This window comes from Chelmon rostratus, chromosome 10 (genome assembly GCF_017976325.1).
Source record: "Chelmon rostratus isolate fCheRos1 chromosome 10, fCheRos1.pri, whole genome shotgun sequence".
Classification (NCBI taxonomy): Eukaryota; Metazoa; Chordata; class Actinopteri; order Chaetodontiformes; family Chaetodontidae; genus Chelmon; species Chelmon rostratus.
The window spans coordinates 10,249,813-10,274,000 of NC_055667.1; the positions used below are offsets into that span (position 1 = coordinate 10,249,813).

Consider the following 24,188-nt stretch of genomic DNA (forward strand, 5'->3'; position numbering starts at 1 on the left):
AAACACGTCATATAAACTTTATTATCGGGTTACTGGGGAAATCTGGTTACTGCGGACCATGTAAACACCTTAATCAAACTATTACTTTAATCTGATTATTCACAGTAATCAGGTTATACAGGTCATGTTTGCATACTAAGCAATCTCATTTTGATGGAAGCTAACAAATTTGTAGCCAGTCACCTTTCACTGGTGAACCTGTGAAAATGTCAGAGGGGTGAGTGAGAGATGGAGGGTGAGACTAAACAAAGTAAGAATTTGTAATTTGTATCTCGTGATTTCAGACTCACACAAACATACAGCAGACAAATTGTTTGTTACAGCCTTGCTTCAGAGCTCTTATGTGAGCACGGTAATGACCGCTTCACCCCCCCACCCTCCACACGCTCATTTTTTTCCTCTCTCCTTCTCTGTCGTCTCCTCATTCCCCCTCCCCCTTTCCCCTAGTGCTCGCGCCAAGTCAGCCCGCCATCCCGCCTCCACACACAGACACACACACACACACACACAGACACACACACACACATGCTGCGAGGTAACGGCAGACAGGCGCGTGACTCATTAGGCATTCGTCCCCCAGGGAGATCGCTGGGGGGGCGCGTGCGAGGGAGAGAGAGCGCCGCAGCTGCAGGAATGTCACGGGCGGCTACCGCTGTGTGTGCGCATGTGTGTGTGAGTGCATGTGTGTGTGGGTGTGTGCTCGCTAATACTGGTTGGAGCCAGCGGCAGGCCGCTGCACCTTTCAGGAAATAACGCAAGGAGAAAGAAAAAAAAAAACACTTATTAGCCCTCTTTTCCACCAAGAGCTCATTTAAAAGTCTGAAATAAATGTAGAGAGAAAACATTAGATTGCGTTAAAATTTCTGCTCAACGCCTTGGCTGGCCAACACGTAGCTGTGATATTAGCCCGTATTGTTTCTGTGTTTTGTTGCTTTTAAACCAAACCCCTGATATGAATTTATGAATTCAAGATGCCAACCAAATGAGCAGAAACGTGTATGGCTGCTAATGTAAGCACATTGTTCACCACACATTAACACCAGCTTAATGTTTTTCTTTAAAATATTACCTATATGTACCTATTTCTGCCTATTGAATGAGAATGTAGGCAGATGATGTTTTTTTGCCCTCGAAAACCGTATGAAAGTCCTTTTCACTTCTTGCCATTACTCAAGACTGTCTTCAATCAATTTAGTGAGAACCATTTTTAGTTTAGTTAGTAGTCACTAAATCCCAGCCTACCACACTAAATGGCGTTCAGTGTCAGCGAAAATTATGTGGATATTCACTAAACCTAAAATGCAATATTTATCTGCTACAAACCACTTGATTTTGCACAGTTACATCAAATTTCCTCCACTTTCCAAATCAACTCATCTTCATTCTCATTATACTTTCTTACAATTAGATGTAGCTGAAGTCTTGTTCCAAAATAGAGTAATTTCCAAATAATAGAGCAAACCTGAGGAAAAAGAGTCAGTTGCAGTTCCAGAAGAGTATAGAGATGAAAATGTGTTTTGTGAGGCAGTGGAATTTTACTTTACATTGTAAACATGTGCATGTAACGTGTATGCCCACTGACCTAAACAGTTGTGGCTGACTCTGATTGGATGTGTAATGCATGAGGGGATACAATAGTCTGTCAGATCTCTTACAAACTACAAGAGATTTTACATTGCTGCAGCAATATGACAATACAATAATACCTGTGTAGATTTCATATAATGAAGCTTTCAAATATTTTCCCCAGAATTTTCACCATTAATGAAAGTGAATGTTGTGTTCAGTAGGCTGAGATAAGCAAACACTGTATACACTAGTTTTCGCACTCCTGAGTAATGAAGTCATGATGGCTGCTTCATGTGGAGTGCTTACCTCTCATATGTTATACAACTATAATGAACACTTGTACTGTTGTTTGCTCTTTGCGTTTAAAGTCAGTATTTGTCTGTGAGTCATTCACCATTTTCAGTTCAAGTTCAACTTCTATATTTATTATAGAGCTCATCTGTTATATGAATATATGAATGTGAATTAATGAGAGTGTCTGAATAGTCATCATGTACTGATATGACCATTTTGATTGTCTGTCTAGGTTGTGTAAAAGTTGGTCAGTGTGTCCCTATGCATGTGCATCTGTATGTATCTGTGTCTTTTTTGTGTGTGTGTAAATGTGAAGCCCAGATATATTTCTTGGCTGCCTGACTGTCAGACAGAAAGCGTGGGAGGTGATATTCATAGAGGTGCTTTTAGTGGGACTTTTATGAGAGACTTTTTTCCATGGCTGAAAGGAGGTTGACCACACACAGTAAGGTTGCCTCAGCCCTGTGCACACGCGCGTGTCTGTGCGTGCGCACAGGGCTGCTCAGGCGGCCTTCCTTTGAGCACTCCTACGTGGGCTGTCATGGGTGTGTTTTGCTTCGTGTTTTGTTTCGGAGAGAGCCCTCCCCCGTGCTGCGGAAGTGTTGCCGGAAGCAGTGGGAGCCCACCCCCAGTTCTGCGTCAGTGCCACTAAAGAAAGGATCGGGGCTTTCCGGGAGGAGAGAAGGGGGGGGCGGGAGTGACGGGGGCTGTCAGCCTGGGTATGTCACGGCCATGTGGGTGGTTGTCTGCACGCTCATACACACACTCTCTCTCTCTCACTCACACTCACACACACACACACACACACACACCACAGTCACGACCAGTCTTAGACAAACTATTCCTGTATACACTATATTGCTGGCATGCTCCAAGTAAAATCCCCTGCTTTGGAGGGGAATTTTAAGGAACAGGCACAGGTGTGTGTGCGTGTGTGTGTGTGTGTGTGTGTGTGTGTGTGTGTGTGTGTGTGTGTTTGTGGGGTGAGGTGAGGTGTAGTGCACATGTGCAGTTGTGTGTTTTCCCTGATGATGTGAAGACAGCAGTAAAGAGACTTGGAGGTGGAGAATTTGTATTTAACAGATGTGTGTCTGACAGATGTAACTGTGGGTTGTGTCCGTGGAAAAGGGTTGTTCTGACGTGATGTTTCGCTCCTGTTTCCGACCCTGTTGGCGCTCCAGCACTAACTTCCCGCAGCTAGGCCTTGTGTCGAAGTAGCAGAAGTAGCAGAAAGTGATCCACTGTCCTCAAACGCTGGAGCAGAACTTGGTAGAAAGCTCCAAAAGAAAGAAGAAAGGAGGAAAAACCTCTTTTCTGGCAAGGCACGATAAAAAAAAAAAGAGAAAGAGGAGAAATGTGCAGAACTCTGTGGCCTGCTCATCCTGGGGGATGTTTTCATCTTTCTCTGTCTCCCCCCCCAACTCTTTTTAATGTCTGCCATTTGAGAGACTCCAGAGGGGCTGCACCTGTTTGCCTCTTGGCTAGGAGCCCCCAAATCCCTCCTCCTGCCCCCGCCTGCCACTCATGCTGCCGCGCCTCCTGGGATGGAAGGCGCGAGGGAAGGAGGGAGCGGGGAGGAGTGGTGGAGAGCAGGGTTGCGTGTGGTGGTGGAAGGGATAGCTGGAGGGCTTGAAGGCGTCCGGGAGTAAGAGCAGAGATGTAGGCACGGAAAAGAGAGAGCGGGGGGAATATAGTTTCAAATCCAAGTCCACTCCACACTGGACAGAGCTGTCTCTCATGTTTTGACTCCCCACATTCTCTTTCATTTCATTTTCTCTCACCTTTTCTCTTCTCTGTCCTGCACAAACCCACATCCGCTCTCCCTGTCTTCCCTGTTAACTTTTCTCATCCGCCTACCCTTCCCCTGCTCTTCTCCAATTTCCTCCCCCGGCTCAGTCCTTTTTTACAATCTCCATCTCTCTCCCCACCCATCTCCACTCTTCCTCTGCTCCTCTCTCCCCTCTCTCTCCCCTTCCTCCCTCCTCTCTGTGATAGGACCATGTTAATCTGCAGTGACCTCTTCAGGTCACATTAAAGGTCGCCCAGCTTCACTTCCTAACGCCTCCAGGGCCACAGTCTCCTCTTTATCCCTTCTTTTCTCTGCTTACTCCTGGCAGCATTGGAGCAAAATAAACACTTCAATTCACCAACCAACTTTGTTCCCATCAGTTTAGTTTTAGAGTAGAAAAGTATAGCTAACATGACTTCTGTGTTGGGTGCAGGGGAAAGAAACAGCTTGTTTCAAAAGGAGGTTCATTACTGTAGACATACACAGCTGACTTAACAGAGAGTATCAGAGGATTTTTTTCATTATTACTTGAGTATTTATTCACAAAGAGTACACACGACTGACTTTATGATATCTGGCTGGAGGGCTGAATGCCAGTCTTACAGATGATGTTTTGGTTTCGGTGTAGCTCATGTGTGCCAGCTACATTGCTTTTTCCACCGTTGCTGTTGAACCAGTTTTTGCTGTAAAGCTTGTCAATTTTTTAAGTTTTCGATGAGGATATTCTGAAACAATATGTTGTAATCAAGGATTTGATGCAGTGCGTCCAAACTTTTTTTGTCGGATTTTTGTGTTGTCTGGTCTACTCTCACAGCCCTGTCAGATAATCTCTTTATTGGGAGACCAGTCTTGTTACAAATGTGTTCATTTGAACTGATTTAGAACTGGATGTTATTTAAGACTATTGATCATATAAAAGTAGATGTTGTGAAAATAGTTTTTATACAGTTTAATTGTCTGTACTATCTTGGTTTGTTTGGTCAAGTTTGCATCCTTATAATTTCACTTGGCAGCCTAACCTTTTAACCATTTATCCATTGCGTTGAGCTAGCAATTTGAACAGTTTATCCATCACTTTTAGCTAACTATTCTTGCTTTATCGCTGACTAGTTCTCATGTAAATTTTATCTAAAAGGTAGTGTTGGGTGTTACATCTGACTCGATATGTTCATACTTAAAATAGCCGGTCAATAGTGCAAAATAAAACTAATCTTAATTCGTCATCTATGTATTTTTTTAAAGAGAGAACTCCATGCTTGACATCTTAAAAGTTATTACCGTACTTATTTAAATAAATGATGCCGATTCAACTCTGATTCCAAAAAAGTTGAGATGCTGTGTAAACCAGAAATAAAACCTGCAGGGGCATTTTGTTCATCTGATAGAGCCCATGTACTAAGGTTGTGTCCTTATTGCAGCGTTTTGGGTTCCATTCTAACCCAGAACCCTTTTGTTGCTCCTGTCCCAACTTGTCTGAAACATGTTGCAGACTTTACATTCAGAGTAAGCAAATATTTACAAAAATCAATGAAGTTAAGCCTTTGTACTGTTCTTAACTGAGTATATGTCAAAAAGGAAGAGCAAAATATAGCGTTCTGTTTCATTTTATGCAGCGTCCCAACTTTTCTGGAATTGGGGTTGTAGATTAAACAAATTGAGAAACATGTACATGAAGGTTGCTAAAGTCTCTCTCTTTTCTTTGTGCGCTGTTATGCAGAACCGTGGGCGCTTGGCTGAGAAACGCACCATCCCCCTTCCTCCCAACCGGGTGCCCAAGAAGGAGCTGGCCTCCATCTTCAGCAGTGACGACAGCGAAGGCAGCGAGCGGGCCAGTGGGGATCATGCCCACATCAAACAGGAGGACGAGTTGCATTACAGTATCATGAGAAAGAGGTGAGGGATCTATGACTTTTGTGGCCATGGCCTCAATGTAGTACAAACATTTGGGTTCAATGTCATTCTTATACCAGAAAACAGTTAATTTTCCAGACTATTTAGCTTTTTTAACTTCTAAAATATTTTTTATGTGAATGTTTAATTGTAATTGTATAGGCTTTTATTGTGCCTGAAAATGCATATGTTGTGTAGTGAAATCAACACAAAAAGAATAGTAATAAGTCCTTTGTGTAGTTTGCTTCTCTTCAGGACAACCTTTTTTTAATGGCATCTTAGATGTGTGTGTAGTATTGTTATCAAAAGATTTCAGGATAATCATGAGGTGTTAAAGGCACATTTTGAGATGAGGTGACAAAGGACCGTGTTTCAAAAATATACTCATGGCCTTTGCTTCGGGATGTCTAATGGAAGGATGTGTGCTGAGCTTTGAAAGTGTTAATTGGATTGTTGGTTTGTGTTTTGTTTCTCCTGCCAAGTCTCAGTGTATCTGTCTTGACTTGATATTAAAGACTGAGTCACCTGAGTCACCACTGTCTGCTTCATCCCATCCTGTGCTGTGCTTGGGAGCAGTTTGATCATAGAGCATTTCATAGAAAACATTTATAAGTCTTCATGAAGTGTTATTGCACTTGATCAGCTTAAGTGTAAATAGTTTGAAATGGTTATAAGTTAACACAAACAGACTTGGAGAAACTTAAGATTAATAAGAATAAATGGCATATGCTGCATCAAGGACACTTTAAAAGCACACAGTCTGGCATGTCTCTAGTCAGCCTCTGTCTTTTTGTTGTTATTTTAATCAAATCATGAGGAATGTAAAATTCACGACAGCAATGTTTTGTCTCAGTGTTTCCGTTGTTATTTTTTAAGAACAAGTAGGCATCAAACCGCAGCAATACCACAAGTGGTACGTAATAGCAACACAGCTTAAATGTTTTCAGAAATGTCAGTGGTTTATTCGCGAAATTAAACACGTTGCATTTTAGTGTGAATCAGGAAATGGCTGTTTGACTAATTGTCCAAACTGAAATTTGCCACAATAATGGATGGAGAAGAGTGCCCAGGAGTTGTATGCACATTAGCTTGGGTTTGTCATAAAAATGTGGATTTACTAAAAGCCTGTCTGGATTCAAGTGAATAATCATATTTGCATCTTCATACATGCAAACACACTCGTGTGGGGTTACAGTGGGTTCACCTCATTAAGATGAATAAATTGGGCTCTGAGGACAGTGCTGCCTTTATAGTCAGTACTTTGATCCATGTGAAATGACGTAAATGAAGACTTTTTCAATCTGGAATGAATATCACATGGGTTCGTAATTACTTGGCATGTACATGTACAGATTTATAAAATTCAGAAATCACACAGACTATAGACAGATGCAATGCAGTAGCCATTCATTGATTAACCTCAGAAAGTCCCCAGCTGCATTATAAGCAGCTTGTGCAACCTCATTACAGGAGGGGATGTTTTTCATGTCTTGAGACTTGCGTGTGACACGGCGGACGGCACAGCAACTGTGAAGCTTTAAATGGATCCACTAACCTCGTTTAAGAGGGCTTCCCCTCCCCCTGACACTTGTGCCGCTGGCGTGTTAAGATGATAATGAATTTAAAGAACACTTATGACTAATATGTCAGGCTTTTACCCTTTGAAAGGCGACGGACTCGCTGGAGCCGCAGCTCCGGTCTGTTCTGGGCAGCCGTCTCAGCCCTGCTTTATCCCCCAGCGCGGGTCTGGACGAACGGGATAATGGGATGTCCAATCACGGAAATGTGATTTCCATTGACCGCAGCTTCGTAAGTGAGTCGTAGAAGGGTCTTAACAAATTGGATTTGGCCAATGGATGTGAAAAATACAGGGCCTCTGTATACATGTGTGATGTATCTGTGCTGTCTCATCCACACATCATCAAGGCTGGCGGCAGCAGTGCGTCACACCCATTTCATTGAAACAATGTACCTATTCTAACTGCAGTTACTATATCTACATAGACACATGTCAGCAGCATGTGTCAATTATTCATCCAGATTTTCTTATCTGAACATAATGCCTCATGCAGCAAATTAGCTTCATGCGGCGTTACATTAGGAGATACTCTAAACTCTCAGTTTTTCCGCTCCACTCCAGTTTTTCAGTGCACAGTTAAAATTAATGTCACTTCTTGTAACATTAAAGAGTAGATTGTTTGCTTAGTCCAGGTGGCCGACTGTTGCGCATTAAGAGGATTTGTGTGCCATTGTCAACAAGCGCTGCTTTCATCGCACATCATTCTCGTCTGCATGTCTTCTTCTTCTCACTGTTCCACCTTTTTAGAACCAAATTAATGTTAATGGTTGGCGGGTTCACAGACAATTAATTTACTTGGTACTCCATAATATCTCTGGTCATCCTGCTGAAGCACAGACATGTAGAGACTGAAGTGCCACAAAGGCGACCAAATAATCATTATAACTATAAGATGTATATGGAAGCTCCATAGGTTATCAGAACTAAGTGTGGCTGCTGTGAACCACACAGGAGCTGAAAGGCGGAAACAAAATCAAGTTTTGTTATCACCTTGGTATTGCCTTGATATCAGTGCTGCAGAATGTTGGTATCTACTTGGATTCGTTAACACTGATTTATGGATTTCATCTCAGGGACTAAATATTTGATGGCGGTAACTTAGGATTTAAGTGTCTTACTCAAGGGCAAAACAAAGCCTACCTTAGTGTTTGTTTCAGTTGGCTGTAGATAACAAGGCTTTGATTGAAAAGTGCTGACTGAGAGTCTGGATAATTACCCAGCAACCACCGTGGATTTTATAAGTTACACCCGCTGACGTCCGCCTTTCAGCCTGCACCCTGTAGGAGAAGGAAAAAAACCTTGCCATACCTATTATTAACACTCGCCAAAACAAACACAGACATTTTCTCAGTTTTTCAATCTTGATCACTTATATATGCAAATGCTTTCATCTGTGAAAGGGTAAAAAAAAATATATTTGCTCTCTGTTGCATTGCAGACTTGGAAGAGGGAGGATGTCATAAGATCTGCAGCTCACAGACCAACATTAGTAGTAGACATACAAAGCTGTTCTTTTTTCTTTTCAACATCAGAGGCTATCACTGGGTGTTTTCACACAAAGGCCATCTTGTCCTGTTCTCATCCAATCAGCAAAGAGTAAGGCTGATTGAAACAAGCAACATAGTGAATTCAACATAACCTACAAACTCATCTAATTGCTTTTGGAGCAGCATATCTGTCTTCAGCAGCAAAGTTATAGCATAAGTCATCGTGGGCGTTAATTTTGACAGACCTGATTATAGCCTCGAACTGCTGTCTGCTTGACTGTGCTTTTCACCCCAATGAAATGTTGAGGCGGTGTGAGCTTCAGTGCTCATTGAGAGAAAACTGTTGCTGATTGGTGAAATTAGAAGCACGCTGAAGATGCTCATGTTCATAAACATTCACAGTAGAAACCTCTGATCTGATGTTTTCTCCGTTTCCCTTTACAACCCACCTCTCTGTATGGAAACAGATCTTGTCACATATTTGTTAATGGGGAATACTGTACTCATTCTACATCATAACCACAAAGAAAGAAAGACATCGATGCTGAGTTAGCTACTGTATGTCTATTGCATCTGACATTTTGTCCTCTGGCTTTTATTGAACAACTGTGTCACTGCCTTATGCCAGTAAGAGGTCATGGACAGTGTGAAATTACTGGAAATGGCTCTCCCCTAAAGCACTAATTAGTGAGCTTGGAGGTTTTATAGCTTTCTAGAGGAGCTTTCCGCTTCAAGAAATTTTGGCCTTGTTTACACGCATTTACCATGGCAACAGAGTCACAGCAATTTAGTAGCTGATTGGGCGTTGGCTAGCGGCAAGAGACTCATTGTTTTCCACATAGAGAGCAGCGTTTTGTCTATCAGCTCCTTGTCAAAACACAGGATCAACAAAGAGGTGGTCAGCAGCATCCCAGCAGTTTAGTCTCAGATTTGGCATTGACTTGAAGCGTGAGGTTCATCATTTCCACATGTAAAGAACACAGTGTTTACTATTCATGTGCTGTCCTACAGTATGTTGGTATCAGCTGAAGCTAATAAGAGCGTTGGCCTTTCATACAGTATCTACAGAACAGCGGTGCTCTTTGAAAGTTCTGTCAACTGTAAATATAATAATAATAATAATAATAATAATAATTTATTTTTTCCCTCCACGCTTTCCTCAAACCAGTTTTCTTTCTGAATTCTGAAAAACATAACAGCTAATAGCTCTAAAAGAGTGAGCCTGAGGAGAAATTAACAGTAAAACCAGTAGTGTGTGCATGGCTCAGTGCAGGAGAACCTAAATGCAACATGGTGGACTTGCCGTATATTCTTTTTCCCTTGTATTTTTCTTTCCTCCCTTGGCTGCCTTATCGACCTCATGTCAGCCCATCCAGCAGAGGAACAATGAGGAGAAGTGAAGCTAGGCTACTCTTACTTATTTATGTATCCGTTTCTGTATTTATTCATTACCCTCTCTGCTTGCAGGGTTCCCAGTTGTGCGTTGCATTTCGATCCAACTGTGAGCAGCATGACAATTGTGTTTCCGTTGCTCATAGGAATTAGTAAACATAAAATGTATATGCAACAGATCCATATTCTTGCTTTAACTTGATGTGTCCTAATGTATAGCGATTTCTGAAATAATAGACATAATTATAATTTTTCCTGCGTAGCATCAGAGAAATTTTGCTCATTCCGTCTTTTTCTCAGCGTTTTGCCGAGGTCCATACCTTTCTATGCAGTGGTTGCTGAATATTACATATTGCCTGGTAGTATTTGAATGTTGCTGTGGGTCACCTGTGCAGGATGGAGGAGGCTGTGTGTTTGGGATCTTGCCTTGAGAGCAAAGGAGGACACACGGTGAATCTGTGAGCACCAGATGTTACACAGCGCTTGCGATCAGTCTCTCTCTCTCCACCTCCACTCCTCCACCTTCACGTCCCTGCTGTCTGTCTGTCAGCACTTTCCCAGTGGTGGTGTGAGACATGGCGTCAGGGTGCCTAGGCTGCCAGCTTCTGCCAGCTCACACTGTGACCTCCAGCCCCGCCACCTCAGCTCCCCGTGCCAATGCCACAGCAGGCCACTACTGGGCATTTGTACTGAGTCAACTCCCTGTGCCAGGAGAAGAGTCTTTTCATGTTGTTTGGACCATTATGAACAGTAACGCCTACTGTAATTGTAGAAGGGAGCACAACTCTCTTAACAAAAGAAAGAGCCACAACAGATCTGGCATAAAGTAACAGAATATATTGTAATATTGAGTAGCAGGAACTATAAGTTATATGATAAATGATTAGTGTGTTTAAGATGCATTGAGTAGATGCTTTGAAAGTGGAAAGTTGCCCAAAATGCGTCTGAAGCATCGAATATCAAATATTTTAAAGTAAGCATGTCAAAACGTGGCATCGAGTGCTTGTTCGGATTCTTAAATCAGATATTTCTTAATCTAAATCAGGAAAAGGTCGCTTTATAATTACAAATAAAAAAATGGGTTGCTTTTATACAGTGGTTGTGCTAGTTATTGCAAAACAGTAATTAGTTACAGTTGCTAGTTACCTCATCAAAGAAGTGACTACATTACTGATTACTTCCACCAAAAAGTAATGTATTACTTTGAAGTTAAAGTTACTTTTTAAATGTCTGCTTTGCCATTGGTTATGTCTGCTTTGCCATTGGTAATGTGCTTCTAGCTTTCATTTGAGCTTTTGTTGTGACTAAACATCTGCAGTGGTGGCGATGTACTTCAGTCCCACAAAGATTTTCTTAAGCTCATTTTCCATTTTTCCATGTTGCTGTCAAGGTAGTTGGAAAAAATTTTCCCGACCCTTGGCTGGTTACCTGGACAGGGAGTCTTGCTAACCACCTGACTGAAAGTGTCTGACTGGACAGTAGAGAGAGGCTGCATCTTTTCTACAACGTACTCTGCTGTTAGTTTGTTACGTTGTCTGTGGGACAGGAGTCAGTGTTAAATGATTAAAATCCATGGTGTGTAGTTGCTTGATTGATTGAATTTAGCTCGCTAGCCTCATGCTGGCATGTTGCTTGTATAATGACCAGGGCACAAGTTACATTTTTGTCTGCTTGACAAAAGTAGTGGCAGTATCTTCATGCCCTCATCATGCATGTTCTACCGTACCCATGCATGAGATTAGTTTTTGAGCATAAACAGGAAGCATAGACTATGCACCTCTGCAGCTGGCCAAAACGAATTTCTTTACCTAGCTACATAAAAAATAACAAAGTAACAGGCCTGTATTGTAAGGCGTCCGAAATACTGCTTATAGAGACTTTGAGTATTACCGTATATTAGTTATCCCTGTGTCTGGGTCAGTGTGTCTGTCCTATGGCCGGGAATGACTATTGACCAGTTCAAGGATGAGCTGAGGATGAGATGATTGTCTCCGGCATGCACCTGGGTGATAAGAAGGCAGCTCATGTCCTTCTTAGCTATCAGGCCCAACAGCCACAATATAACCCCCCTCCTCATCCTCTGCGAGGCCCCCGTCCTTCGCAGCTAACCCAAGCCTTAGGAGCTCCTTAGGGAACGCTGACTCAGGTGACTGGGTTTTAAACACCATCCCCACCCCCCTTTTCATCTTCCATGGCTTGAGTGTGACCTTGCCTCCGCCCAGCAAAAGAGAGGGGGATGGGATTGCGGGGAGGGCAGAGGCAGGCGGGGATAGGGCTAGGCCCTCATTAGCCCGAGCTGAGGCGGGACAGCTCAGGAAAAGTGCGCTAATTACCCCACTAACAATGTCCTTGCCGTTCATGGCTTACAGCGGCCACTTCGCCACGGGATAATAACCCCATCACCTCTCTGAGAAGTTCATGATGGAATTATCATGATCACTTTAAATGATGGACAGAGGGTGGTGTTATAACGCAGCCTGCTGATTGATGGATTTGGCTGCAGTTTCTCACAGTGGACCCTGGAACTGCAGTGTGTGTGATGTGTGTTTTGTTGGAGTCACTCGGTGACGCAGATACATTATTATATGACTTGAAGCACAATTAAAAAACCTTCCCTGCATCTCATTTTCTTTTTGAAGAAAACCATTGAGCTCTCAGGCACAGATAGCTACTAATTTTAGCAAGTTACACTCTAAAAAAGAAGTCTATCATTAGTCTAAAAAGTTTGCAGTCACAGTCCAATCAAGCGTCTCTCTGCTTAGCAACTGGTGGTGACTGTTTTGTCTGAGACTGTTTTCTGACTCATTGGTTCTCTGAGACTGAAAGGTGACTGGTGAAGCCAGCAATGGCCAGCATTAGGCCCTCTACGCTTTCCTTCATCTTTTCTGTTAGCGTGTGGAAAACAGCTTGGCGACCGACAGCCTGACATTACAGCAGGAGCCTGTAATCATGGGACTGTAAAAACCCAAATCCAGCAGCCGCAAACAGTGTGGCCTCGTCATAGTGGTGGCAGCTAAGAACCATTCACCGCTTCTGTCCCATAAACTGTGCTTGCTGTGTCATACCAGACCCCCTTCATAGATGATTCTGCTTTCAATAAAGTTGCCAGTTAAGCCTATAAACGAGGTTCCTGCTGACACGAGAGGATGCAGAGACTGTCGAACTGACAAATGTCTAAATACTGCATGTTTTCGGGCCTATTTTGTGGACAAAATGACAGTGTGCATGAACTTTTCTGTTCTTTTGGGCTTTGGAACACTCTTCCATTTTGCATGTATGTCACAGTCATTTAACAGTAAATTATATTTAGACTGTAAGCAGAAAAAAAATGCAACTCTGCACCTCTCCTACCACACAAGCTGTTTACCATTACAGTGACTACACTCGTACTGCACGGCTGCTATACTCCCCTCAAACTCTAAGCGCCTATTTCCCATCATTATGCCATTTAATGCGATCAGGATTGTAATCAGATTGCAAATGAAATACCTCCATGACACAGTTGTGTGGGTCCACCAGTGTGGGGAGGTTAGAAAGGCGGCTGGTGGATCATTTGGAAGGGCAGAGTGGCTCCAACCAGATCTGGTCCTAATCTCTAAACCCTCCTCCTGCTCCTCCATTGGGTGATGAAGGGCAAGACATGGTGTTTGAGAGACTCTTGTGGATAGTTTTGTTGTGAAGGACCTCCTGTTGAAGTGTAGGCACGACGATAGAAAAGAAGTCAATTTCAATGTCATGTACCACAGATTCATTGTGTTCTTTTAAATATTACATTCCTAATAAGTAAGTATGACCTGTTCAAGGCTCGGTTGATATTTTCTTTCATCTTACATATTCGTCATCTCTCTTTCCACATTATTCAATTGCCATATTTCTCTGAAACAGCTGTTGACGGTCTGAATTTGAAACGAGCCGTAATCAGGTTTTAAGCTGCTAAACTACTTACGATTTGTGAATATGTTCGTTAATGCATCTTAGTGTGGAAGATGAGTAGGGATGAGAACCAAAAGTGCTGGATGCGGTAGTCTGTCAGAGTGTATTACACACCTCAGAGCAACGAGCCAGTTGACAGGACAGCCACTTGTAGCTGCTGAGTCTGTGTGGAGGTATGCGTTTTAGGGAGGATGGCACTGTCTCGGTGGAGGATTTCCATGGTAAGCAGTGTGTGGAATAGTATGAATTTGTGCACTGCTGCTTTATCATCTACTGGTTTGGATTTGCGTTTGGGAATTCGGTTTGTTTGGGGCTGCTTTTAAATGTGTTTATCCTTTCTTTCCTCTGTGTGTGTTTGTGTGTGTGTGTGTGTGTGTGTGTGTGTGTGTGTGTGTGTGTGTGTGTGTGTGTGTGTGTGTGTGTGTGTGTGTGTGTGGTACAGTCGTGACAGTGACCTCTCTACAATCATCTCCAACCTGCACCACACCAGACAGCACGGCATGCCCGAGGGCCAGTCAGCGTCTGACCACAACACCAGTGCTGGACACACAGGTAGGACCCCCAGTGATGCTGTGCGTGTATGTCTGTGTGCTCGTTTAAAGGTTTATAAGGATGTCTTCTTTGTTTTGTCTTTGTTTTCCTTCCGTTTTTCTTCTCTTTCATCCTTTGTATCCAGGCTGATGATATATCCCCCTTTACATCTCCTTTAACATATGTAAACATTCCATTACCCATTTAATTTACCCTAATTTGTTTGATTGGGGGAATTTAACATAAGCTTATTACTCAATTCCTGAAGGTCGCTCTCAAGTTGATTACTTAATGTTCTTCCCACATTCTCTGTCGAACTCCAGGATTTTTGTTAAACCCTCTGTTTTAAATTACCTCTGAATAAATAGCTTTGTTTGCCATTAATCCAGTTTCATGTGAGCAGAGGAACCATGGTGTGCGCGTGCTTAGAGCTTTTCTTACGGCTTACAGACAGAACACAGACAGCACATTTAATCACAGCTATTTGTCAAGCAGCTTGTAGGAGGATATTGTGCAGCCATCAAAGACATATGGCTGTAAAACAGCCTTGGTGGATATCACTATTCAGCGATCAACCTACTGTACTGGATGTTTCTGGGTTAGTCATCCCAAATTTCACGACATATGTTGATGTAATGTACTGTATCCCAACAAGGTATAACTGAAGGCAACAATGCTTCACCAGCAACCCGAACAAACTTGTATGTTCAATACTTATTGAAACCACTTTGAACAGTTGCACTTAGGTCTAAAGTTTTGTGGAGCACTATGAACTTTGTCTCAAACTGTGATTTTGGTTTTACAATACATTTCAATGTTCCAAGCTCTGTGTGTCAGGATGTCTTTTATCAATACTCTCCCACATGTAATGAGTTAAGTAAAAATTATCTTCATTGTTATCAATGACTTTTGCCTACAGGTGAAATGCTTATCTAAAATATTGATTGGGAAGAAAAAAAAATCTGCTGAATTGAATACATTCCGTTGGCAAGTCTAAACCGTTTTCACATAAATATGTTTACCCCAAATGAACAAATTGGTTGGTTTTGTATAAGTGGACACCATGCCTTTGCTCCACAGTTGCCCGGGCTTTGACCCTGTACCTTCTTATACCATTAGCCAGTGGCATAGCCAGTGCCATAATCAGCCCAGGCCCAACACCTCCATACCCTCTCTCTGTGTGCTCATCTCCTCTGTCTGCCAGATTAATTGTCCATACGGTGCCTGTGATATCAGCCAGGGTGGGTGGAAGGTGGAGGGTATTAGACTGCTGAGCAGCCAGCCCTACCAGTGTCTTAAACCCCGGTTTGGGATGGATTTCCACCCAAATACTGGCCTAATCAGCTGCTAAACTTAATGGAGAAATCAGAGCCCTGAGTAGTTATCTTAATGGAGGAGTACACAAGGGGATAGAAGTGGTGGAGGGGGGCTGATGGAGGAGGGAGTGAGCACAGTGTGGCCTATGCCAGAGGGGGTCCAAGACCCCTAAAATCTGTCCGTTTGACCATTAAAGGGAGATTTAACAGGGAGCCTAAGCGGCTCGCTCGGTGTCTGTAAACAAGTCCAATCCGATCAGCCACCGGCTCTAATTCTGTCTGCCAGTGAAATTAGACGCACACACGTTCACAAACACACAATTACACACAAATGACACATAGTTATACAGATGCGTGCCCACGCAAAATCAACACAGGTTCAAATTTGCGTCCAAATGCATAGGTGGGTGTCTGAAGCTTTAGAGCAGTGGATTATTTGACGTTGAGATGGATGAGACGGTAAACGCTGCTTGCTGTCTGTGATATTGTGTTTACTTTGTTCTGTCAGTCAACTCTCCTTATTTGACTTATCCTCCAAAAGTGTTTAACGTCTATCAATGAAGCGTGGAGGGAAAGACACGGAGTGAGACAGGAGAGAAATTAAGAAAGAGAAAGAAAAGTCTGCAACGGAGAGAGACAGAGCGGCGGTGATGGAAGAAACATTTGGAAATGGAGAGACAGAGGAAAGAGAGATGAATGAGTGCGGTGGTGGTATCAGGGGAGGGCAGGCGGCAGCCATGGCGGCCGACGGCTGCGTGTGTTTGTGTGTGTGTGGGTCAGGAGGAAAGGGAAGCAGGCTTGCTGGGTCGTCTCTGCGCCGGAGTGGGCCGTTAATTAAATCTGAGGGACAGACAGGAGGGCTGCCTCCCTCCCTCTCTTCTCCGCTCCATCCCTCCCTCCCTCCCTCCCTCATTCGCTCTCTCGCTCCCCAGCCGCTGGCTATTCAGAGGCTCTGTGAGAGGCGGAGGGCAGGGAGGAGGGAGGGAGGGCGAGAGCAGGGGCGCCGACGCTGAGAGTCTGGCTGCCTGTGGAGACTGTAAACCGTGGCTCTGCGGTCAGACCGGAGACTCAAACAGGCAGATAAGGTGTTTTTGGACCGCCACGCTCTCTCTCTCTCCTCTGCTCCCTGCACTCAGACTCCCAGAGGCAGTTACAGCCTGCCAGTATGTGTGTGTGTGTGCACGCGTGTGTGTGGTTGGGGGTTGTAGCAGTGGTTTGGGGCTTGAGCACATTTGTGTGTGTGCGTGTTTGAGTGTGTGCACCTTTCCGTGTGTGGTTTTAAATGCCTGGTTTTAGATGTTTGCTTGCGTGTGAATCTGCAGCCCGGCGTGTTTGTGCAAGACCTTTTTTTCCCCCCCAAACTGATTGTGAGTGGGGATTGCTTTTAAAGTATTACCAGCTAGTTATTACATGATTAGCATAGAAAGGCAATTCTAAACAAAAGTAAACACTCCAGGATTTCTGAAGATATTAGCTCTGTCATACAGAGGCAAAAAGGGAAATGTGGGTTGTAAATATTTGAAAACATCCCACTGCTTAATAGGAATGTAATTGTGCTGCCATAACAAAATAGCCTCTCAGGCTTATTGTTCATAAAGTCATGCTAATGCTTCTGCCAAGACATGAAATTCACTGATGACAAAAAATAAATAGCCGAGTAAATGGTCAAAAGAAATGCTGATTTCTTCTTCTTTTAGAGCCCTTAAAGGAAACCAGACACAAGTTTCAAGTTCTGTTTTGTGTGTGTGTTTTTCAGTTCTGTGCCATCATCAACAGTCATTGGCATTTGTATTTTCCATTTCATTTCACAAAAGTTATTTAATAATCAAGAAGTATCTGCTACACTCAGATGCCTTCATCCTTAAAGTTGATTTGATACATTAAATTTATTAGGTCAAGCTACCTTTTCAGGTCCATCTCTGGTGTTTAGAGTAGTGCATTAACACTTATTTCCGTCTTATCAAAGCAACTATATGTAGAATTGTTACACTTTCAGTACTGACACCCGTTAGTGAACTTGCCAAAATGTTGTTACTTGTTTTATAGACAGAATTGTATGTCATGATGCTTTTAAAGCTTAAATTGCCTTTACTAACCTGTGACTTAAGCCTTATTTTAATAATAATTTTAATTTACATACTCTGGAAAAAGTGTCTGTGAGTGGAAGAAGCCAGATGAACACTGGGATGACAGCAGTACATTTAAGAATGGTAGAGGACATCAGGAGATTAAAACCTATATATAGTTTTAAATTTCCTTATTGGAAAGATTTCATTATGAGTTGTAAGTTATGTTATGAGTATGAAACACCTTTTATATACTGCACTGAGAAGTTTATCTTGTGTCTGTTCATGTTATTTCTATTTCACTGACATCAGTTTTTAGAAACAAACTCAAAAGTAAATTGTGCGGTACTATATCAGAAAATAACTTAATCTTATTATAATACAGACAAACTAATTTGTAATATACTTTTTCTTCTTTTTTTTAAACTTTTATTATTATTTTTTTTTGAGAGAAACAGAACAGACAGACATCATGCCTGACATCAAGTAAAACAGGAAATGAAGAAAATCTTATTTACATTTGCAGTATCAGGGTCTGTGGGTCCTTCATAGCCGTGATTTTCCTTTGAAATCAAAGAAGTCCTCATGATCTATGACTTTGATTCATGTAAAGCCGGGGTATTTTTAAGGAGGGAGGGGCCTTCCGCTCATTAGTAACTCACTTTGTCAAGGTAACTGTCACAAAAATGGCCGTCACAGTCTGGGACTTATTCTAAACAAACCACCGTTACTGCTGCTTGTTGTGCATCAACACCTGTGCACCAGACAATTTTTACAGGAAGGAACTGACAGAAGGCCTTTAGAACGACAAAAACAAAAGCTTGCATCAGTTGCCTGCAGGTTTAGTTTTTATGGTGTTATATAACTGGACTGAGTTGCAAAAAGGACATTTATTTATAAGACAATGTCACAGATTTTCATTTTGTGGTTGGCCATATTTTAGTCAGTTGACTACATACGCCCATCTTATTTTCCCGTGATTTCTGTTCTTTCTGTTCTTTCGTTGTGTCTTTTCTCTCCACCTATCTTAATTTCTCACTTCCTGTTAGGAACATGACAAACAGAGGAGCAGTGTTACTGTGTGTGTACATCTGCACATGATGGCAGTGGCGCATCCTCCCCTCAGCGTGAGCAGAAGCACCTCTCTCCCCATCTCCATCACCCGCCCCCACCCCTCCCCCTCTACTCCTCTCCCTCTCCCAGCTGCATCGGCCTGTAAGCCAATCAATGGCAGGGCTTTCAGGGCCGGCGGAGGCCCCGGCGCACGGAGGGGGGATCAATAAGTTATTAGCACCATTCTGTCAGCTGTAATGTGGAGATTGATCGGGGGGCTGCGGCTGGCGGCCCACCCCACGTCCCCGCCTGTCACAGCCCCCCCCCACCTTCTCTCCGCACAGACCCCCACCTCCCCGGCCTGATAAAGATGACAGATTAACGGAGTAAGAGAGGAATTAAGGAGTCTGGCTGTCTGAGCTGTCACCACGCTCCATGGGATGGAGAGAGGAGAGGAAGACGACTAAAGTTTGAGGGAGGAGAGGAAATCAGAGCGTAAGAAAGCAAGAGGAATGCTCCCCTGCCTGATGGTTCACCCTGGTGGTGTCACATGAAAGAGAAGTGGTTTAGGCCCTGCTGTTTCCTCTTTCTCTATCTGTCCCATGATTTTCATTCCTCTTTTCTCATGGTGAGAGGAATGGCAGATAAGGAGGAGGTTAGCTAGCAACTGAGGCAGATGCTAGAATAATTTGTGTTTAGGTCGACTTCTTAGGAAAAAAAGTGTAGACTGTCAACCAGGAATGGCTAAAAGATGAGCTTTATCATAGCAACTGATGCTATTTGCACTTCGTTATTGCACTCTTTTGATAGTTAAAATCACAGCCTCGAGGCTAAAATAATGAAATTCTTGACTCCATAACCACTAATTCTTCAGCCGTATTAACAAGCAGATGCTAGGGAAATGCCCGGGGTAGCAAACTTGACTGTAAGAAGTGTTAGTGGGAGTAAAAGGGTTAGCATAGACGCTAGCAAGAGCTCAGGGTTGGGCATTAAAAGGGAGCGCCGGTACTCTAAGAAGCCCCATTTAATTGGCTTTAAAAGCTTTCCGCCCTCAAATCTCTGGCCCTCGGGCACTCGCTCAGGAGACGCGGTGTCTTGAGTGAGGTCGGCTCAAGAGACGACTCTAGTGTGTGTATGTGTGTGTGTGTGTGTGTGTGTGTTCACGAGAGGCTCTGGGTATGGGTGTAAGCATGTGTATTTGTGTTTGGTAGAAGAGGGGGGTTTAACTAATGGGGGTTCTCTCTCTCTTTGTTAATATTCCACTAATAGGATAGATGGAGACCTTTAAAAAAAAAAAAAAAAAGCCCAGTGAAAGCAATACACTGAACATGATTTAAAATGAGAAGAAAAAACAGAATAAGAGATAATAAAAGAGGCTACAGAAAAGTGTGTGTGTGTGTGTGCGCACTTGTCCATTAGCCCCCCCCAATACTGTCTATTTAGGATGGTGTAGGGAGTGGATCTCCTCGGGACCTGAGAGGCAACATCAAACACTGGATCATTAGTGAACCTCCTACTTCTCCCTCTCTCTCCCTTTCTCGTTTGCTCGCTCGCCCTCTCATCAACACCAGGGCTCCTTCAGCAGCCCAACACAATCCTCTGAGTCCTGTCTAAATCTCCTTCTGTCTCTCTCCCTTCCCTGTCTATCTGTGTCTTGTTATATAGAAGAAAGAACATAAGTTTGGGTGATAGGTTGAGGGTTAAAGGTCAGACTCCACTCCAGCTTCACTCCTCTGTTAACTGTCTGCACGTTGCTAAGGTAACAACATCAGGAGTAGACACATGACAGAAATAACCAAATGTTGTTTGCTTGGGTATTGCTATGAAATTAAGTTGTTTTTTTTCTTAGTCCCTGTTCATCGCTTCTCTGTACTGTTTACACATGCTGTGCAAATGATGAAAAATTGCTTTATTGAAAAAGAGAGACAGAGAGAGTGAGCAACCATTCTCCTTGAGGGAAGAAAAAAAAACATTCCCCCATCCCTAAAAATACGCACCAAGAAGTGAGAGAGAGAAAGTGAGAAAAAAAAGAAAGAAGGGAAGCAGTTGCTGCTGTGGCTTGGCTGTCTGTGTGGAGGAAGAAACAGCTAAAGAAAAAGCAGAGCGTGACATAGAAATAGAGAAAGAAAGAGAGAGAAAGCGAGAGAGCAATGACAAACGGCTTTTTCCTTCCTGCCGGCGCTGCGCACGATGTGCTCTGCATCCCCTCCCTCTCTTGATTAGGCCCATATTGATTTGAGGTGTGTTTGAGGGGGGCGGAGGTGAGGTGATTGGGCGAGAGGGATGAGAGGGGAGGAGAGGAGGAGGAGGAGGAGGAAGTCGGAGGTGCTGTAATTGTACACTAGATGCTCCTCTTTGGTGGCAGGGGAGAACAAGGAGGAGGAGGCAGGGAGGGTGTTAATGGGATGAGAGAGAGAGAGACAGAGAACTCCTGATGGGAGGAGGTTTCAAACACAGGAGAGGAGAAAGAGGAGGAAGCGGGTGGAGAGATGAGAAGATCAGAAGTGTGTTTATGAGGGGAGGACAGCAACAACAGAGAGGGGAGTGGCTGTTGTGGAGGTACAAATACTAAAAATAAACCCATGATATAGACATAATGTAGGCTGAGACAAATTTCTCAAGCAGCTGAGAGGCTCTCATGCATTTTAGTTCAGTCGGAGGCTTTTGTGCCAACATCTGGAAAAAGAGAAGAAAGAAGAGAGAGCGAGAGGAAGAACAGTGATAACACTTGAGGACAGACTGTTGGAAAGAGACGTTTGAGGAGACACAGAAAGACGGAGCCCTCCTCCATCCCTCAAATAGACAAACACACACACACACAAACGTGAATGAGCCGGGCAGATCTGTCATCCACGGCGGTGCAGGCCCCCTCTCATTCCTGACAGAACAGGCACATCTCCAGACGCCCGTGGCTTGCTTCACTCGCTCCATTTCTCTCTTTCTCTCCACCTATCACTTTTTTTTCCCTTGGCTTCTTTTTCCCTCCCTCTCTCTTAACGCTGCATTTCCAAAGCAGCCGCCATGTACACAGGTAGATGTGGAGCAGAGCGTCACTATCAAAGCTTTTACTTCGGTCTCTTTGCACTGACTGCTCTCGCTCTCTCTTTGTGTGTGTGTTACAGATGACCTTCTAGGCAAGAGGAGAAGCTTCTCTCCCAACAGCAGCAGCGAGTGTCCCTCTGACAGCAAGAAGTCACGTAGCGTATCCCCCAAAGGTAAGACCATGCCGTGTGTTTCTGTGATGTCACAGGTGTGCCTGGACGAGCTTTTTCTGAGAGGAACTGGGTGAAAAATTGAAGGAAACCTGACAGGATGACTGAGTGTTATAGTGAAAGAGACAGGATGGAAGCTTCAGATGAAGGAGGAGAAATGAGGCGGTGTTGGTTTAGCTGCTGGTGGTCAGTGTTAATATGATGATGGGAATACACACACACACACACAGACACGCACACGCTTCCATGAACACATAGAAACACACACAGTCTCACTTTCTCACATAACTGATGACACACTTCCATGGCATCTCTCTATTAACCCATTCCTCTCTTTACAGTTGCACACAGACACACACACACACACTAGGGGAAGTCAGCAAAGGGTCAGTACACCCACATTACCAAACCATCCCATGGTATTTTCTCACTAACCACTAATGGTATGGAACCATTAACACAGTTTTAGTTTTATCTGCTGAGTTTTGTTTGTGAGATTCTGCTGCTACACCAATGAGATGGATGTTTTGAGCACCAAAAAAAGAGAATTTGTGGTACTCAAAACACTGAGAAATGGCATTTAAGAAACTGTACAGCGACTTTTCTTTCCATGTACAATTCCTGTATTACTCCAGATCCATCACCAGGGCTCACTTTGAACAGATCTCATTAGAACTATTTTCTATTGCAGATTTAGTGAAAAGTGTGACTTGGGTGAACTGACCCTTTAACAGGAACATAGAGGATGAGGTGGCTGTCATGCCTGTGTTCCTCCAATCACATACAGTAATATAATATCTTCTGTAATAGCCCTTGTTTATAGAACAATATACATTTTTGCAACTGATTCCTAATATATCCACTTTATTGATGCATTTTCATCTGCTCTCTATATGACATGAGAACAACATAAGTAATGGTGCTTGAGAAGGCACACCTTGGCAAGACAATGCCCCTCTGTAGCGCTGAAATCCGGTCGCCATCCTCTATTATTCATATCTCCTTCATGCAGCGTGAAACCGGGGGCCCGGCGAGGAGCCGGCACAGCACTGGGCCTGTCCCTCTGGGCTCCTGAGGAAGACTTCCTGACTGATGCATTATAGAGCAGGCAAAACCGCAAAAACCAAGGGCAGCTCACGGCACATCCAGCCTCATCTGGAAACACCTGATCAACATGCTTAGACACACACACTGCAGGAGCATGTATAAACCAAACAACAGCAAATGCCTCTGATTATTTGGCATGAGTAAAATGTTATTTTATCATGGTTACATTTTGAGATAGATGAGAGTGTTTGTACATGCGTCTGGATGTCAGATTGACTGTAAGACCCAACAGGAGCCTGGTGCTGACCTTTGCCCTCTGGGTGACCTTTGACAGACAGCAGCCCCGCCTGGAGCCTCTTTCTCAGTACTCATTCCTAGCCATTATTGTCTTACTGAGACACATCCCAGCTTCTGAAAGATGCATGGGTTTTTGTGGATGTGTGTTTGTGTGAGAGAGTCTGTGTGTGTGTGTGTTCATCTGTGTGCTTGTCTGTTTGTGTACTCAGGCTTGGCTTCCTTTTAGGGCAAATGGGACTGTGTTTTTATTTTGATTTTGTGTTCCTGTGTCTGCGTGGTTACGTTTTTGGCTTTTAAAGCAAACAACCTTTGTATACGCCTTGCATGTATTCTTCCTTTGCTGTATAATTTGCATAAAAGAGACAGATAAAAAAGACTGTTTGTGTGAGTGCAGCCTGCTGTTCAGAGAAGTGCATTTATACCATTTCAAAACACCTCTGATCCTTAACCTTCGGCCCTGTCCACACCCAAACCCCGACTCTGCACCTGCATGTGTGTTTCTATATGTGTGTTACATCTTCTTCCCTCCAAGTTCAGCGACAGACGCTATCCCTTAATTGACTAATGCAGGTGGTGTAATAGATTGAGAGAGAGACAGAGAGGGTAGCGTTTGGATGGAGCCACAGAGATTGGATGCCGCTGTGTAAATGATGTCTGTTTTTCTTTCTGTGTGCAAAGTCGGCACCCCCCGCTGTGTTTAGAGAGCGAGAAAACTTTAGACAGGCACAGACTA

At 43.5% G+C, this 24,188-nt stretch overlaps 1 protein-coding gene across 5 annotated transcripts in view; it reads left to right on the top strand.

Annotated features, from left to right (window-relative positions):
- samd11 (sterile alpha motif domain containing 11) overlaps positions 1–24,188 on the top strand; it is an 84,596-nt gene that overhangs the window by 43,297 nt on the left and 17,111 nt on the right. For all 5 annotated transcript variants that reach the window (XM_041946661.1, XM_041946657.1, XM_041946659.1 and 2 more), the window contains 3 exons: positions 5,370–5,545; positions 14,376–14,485; positions 22,022–22,114. In XM_041946661.1, coding sequence (XP_041802595.1) covers positions 5,370–5,545; positions 14,376–14,485; positions 22,022–22,114 — 379 coding nt within the window. The remainder of the gene's footprint in view (positions 1–5,369; positions 5,546–14,375; positions 14,486–22,021; positions 22,115–24,188) is intronic.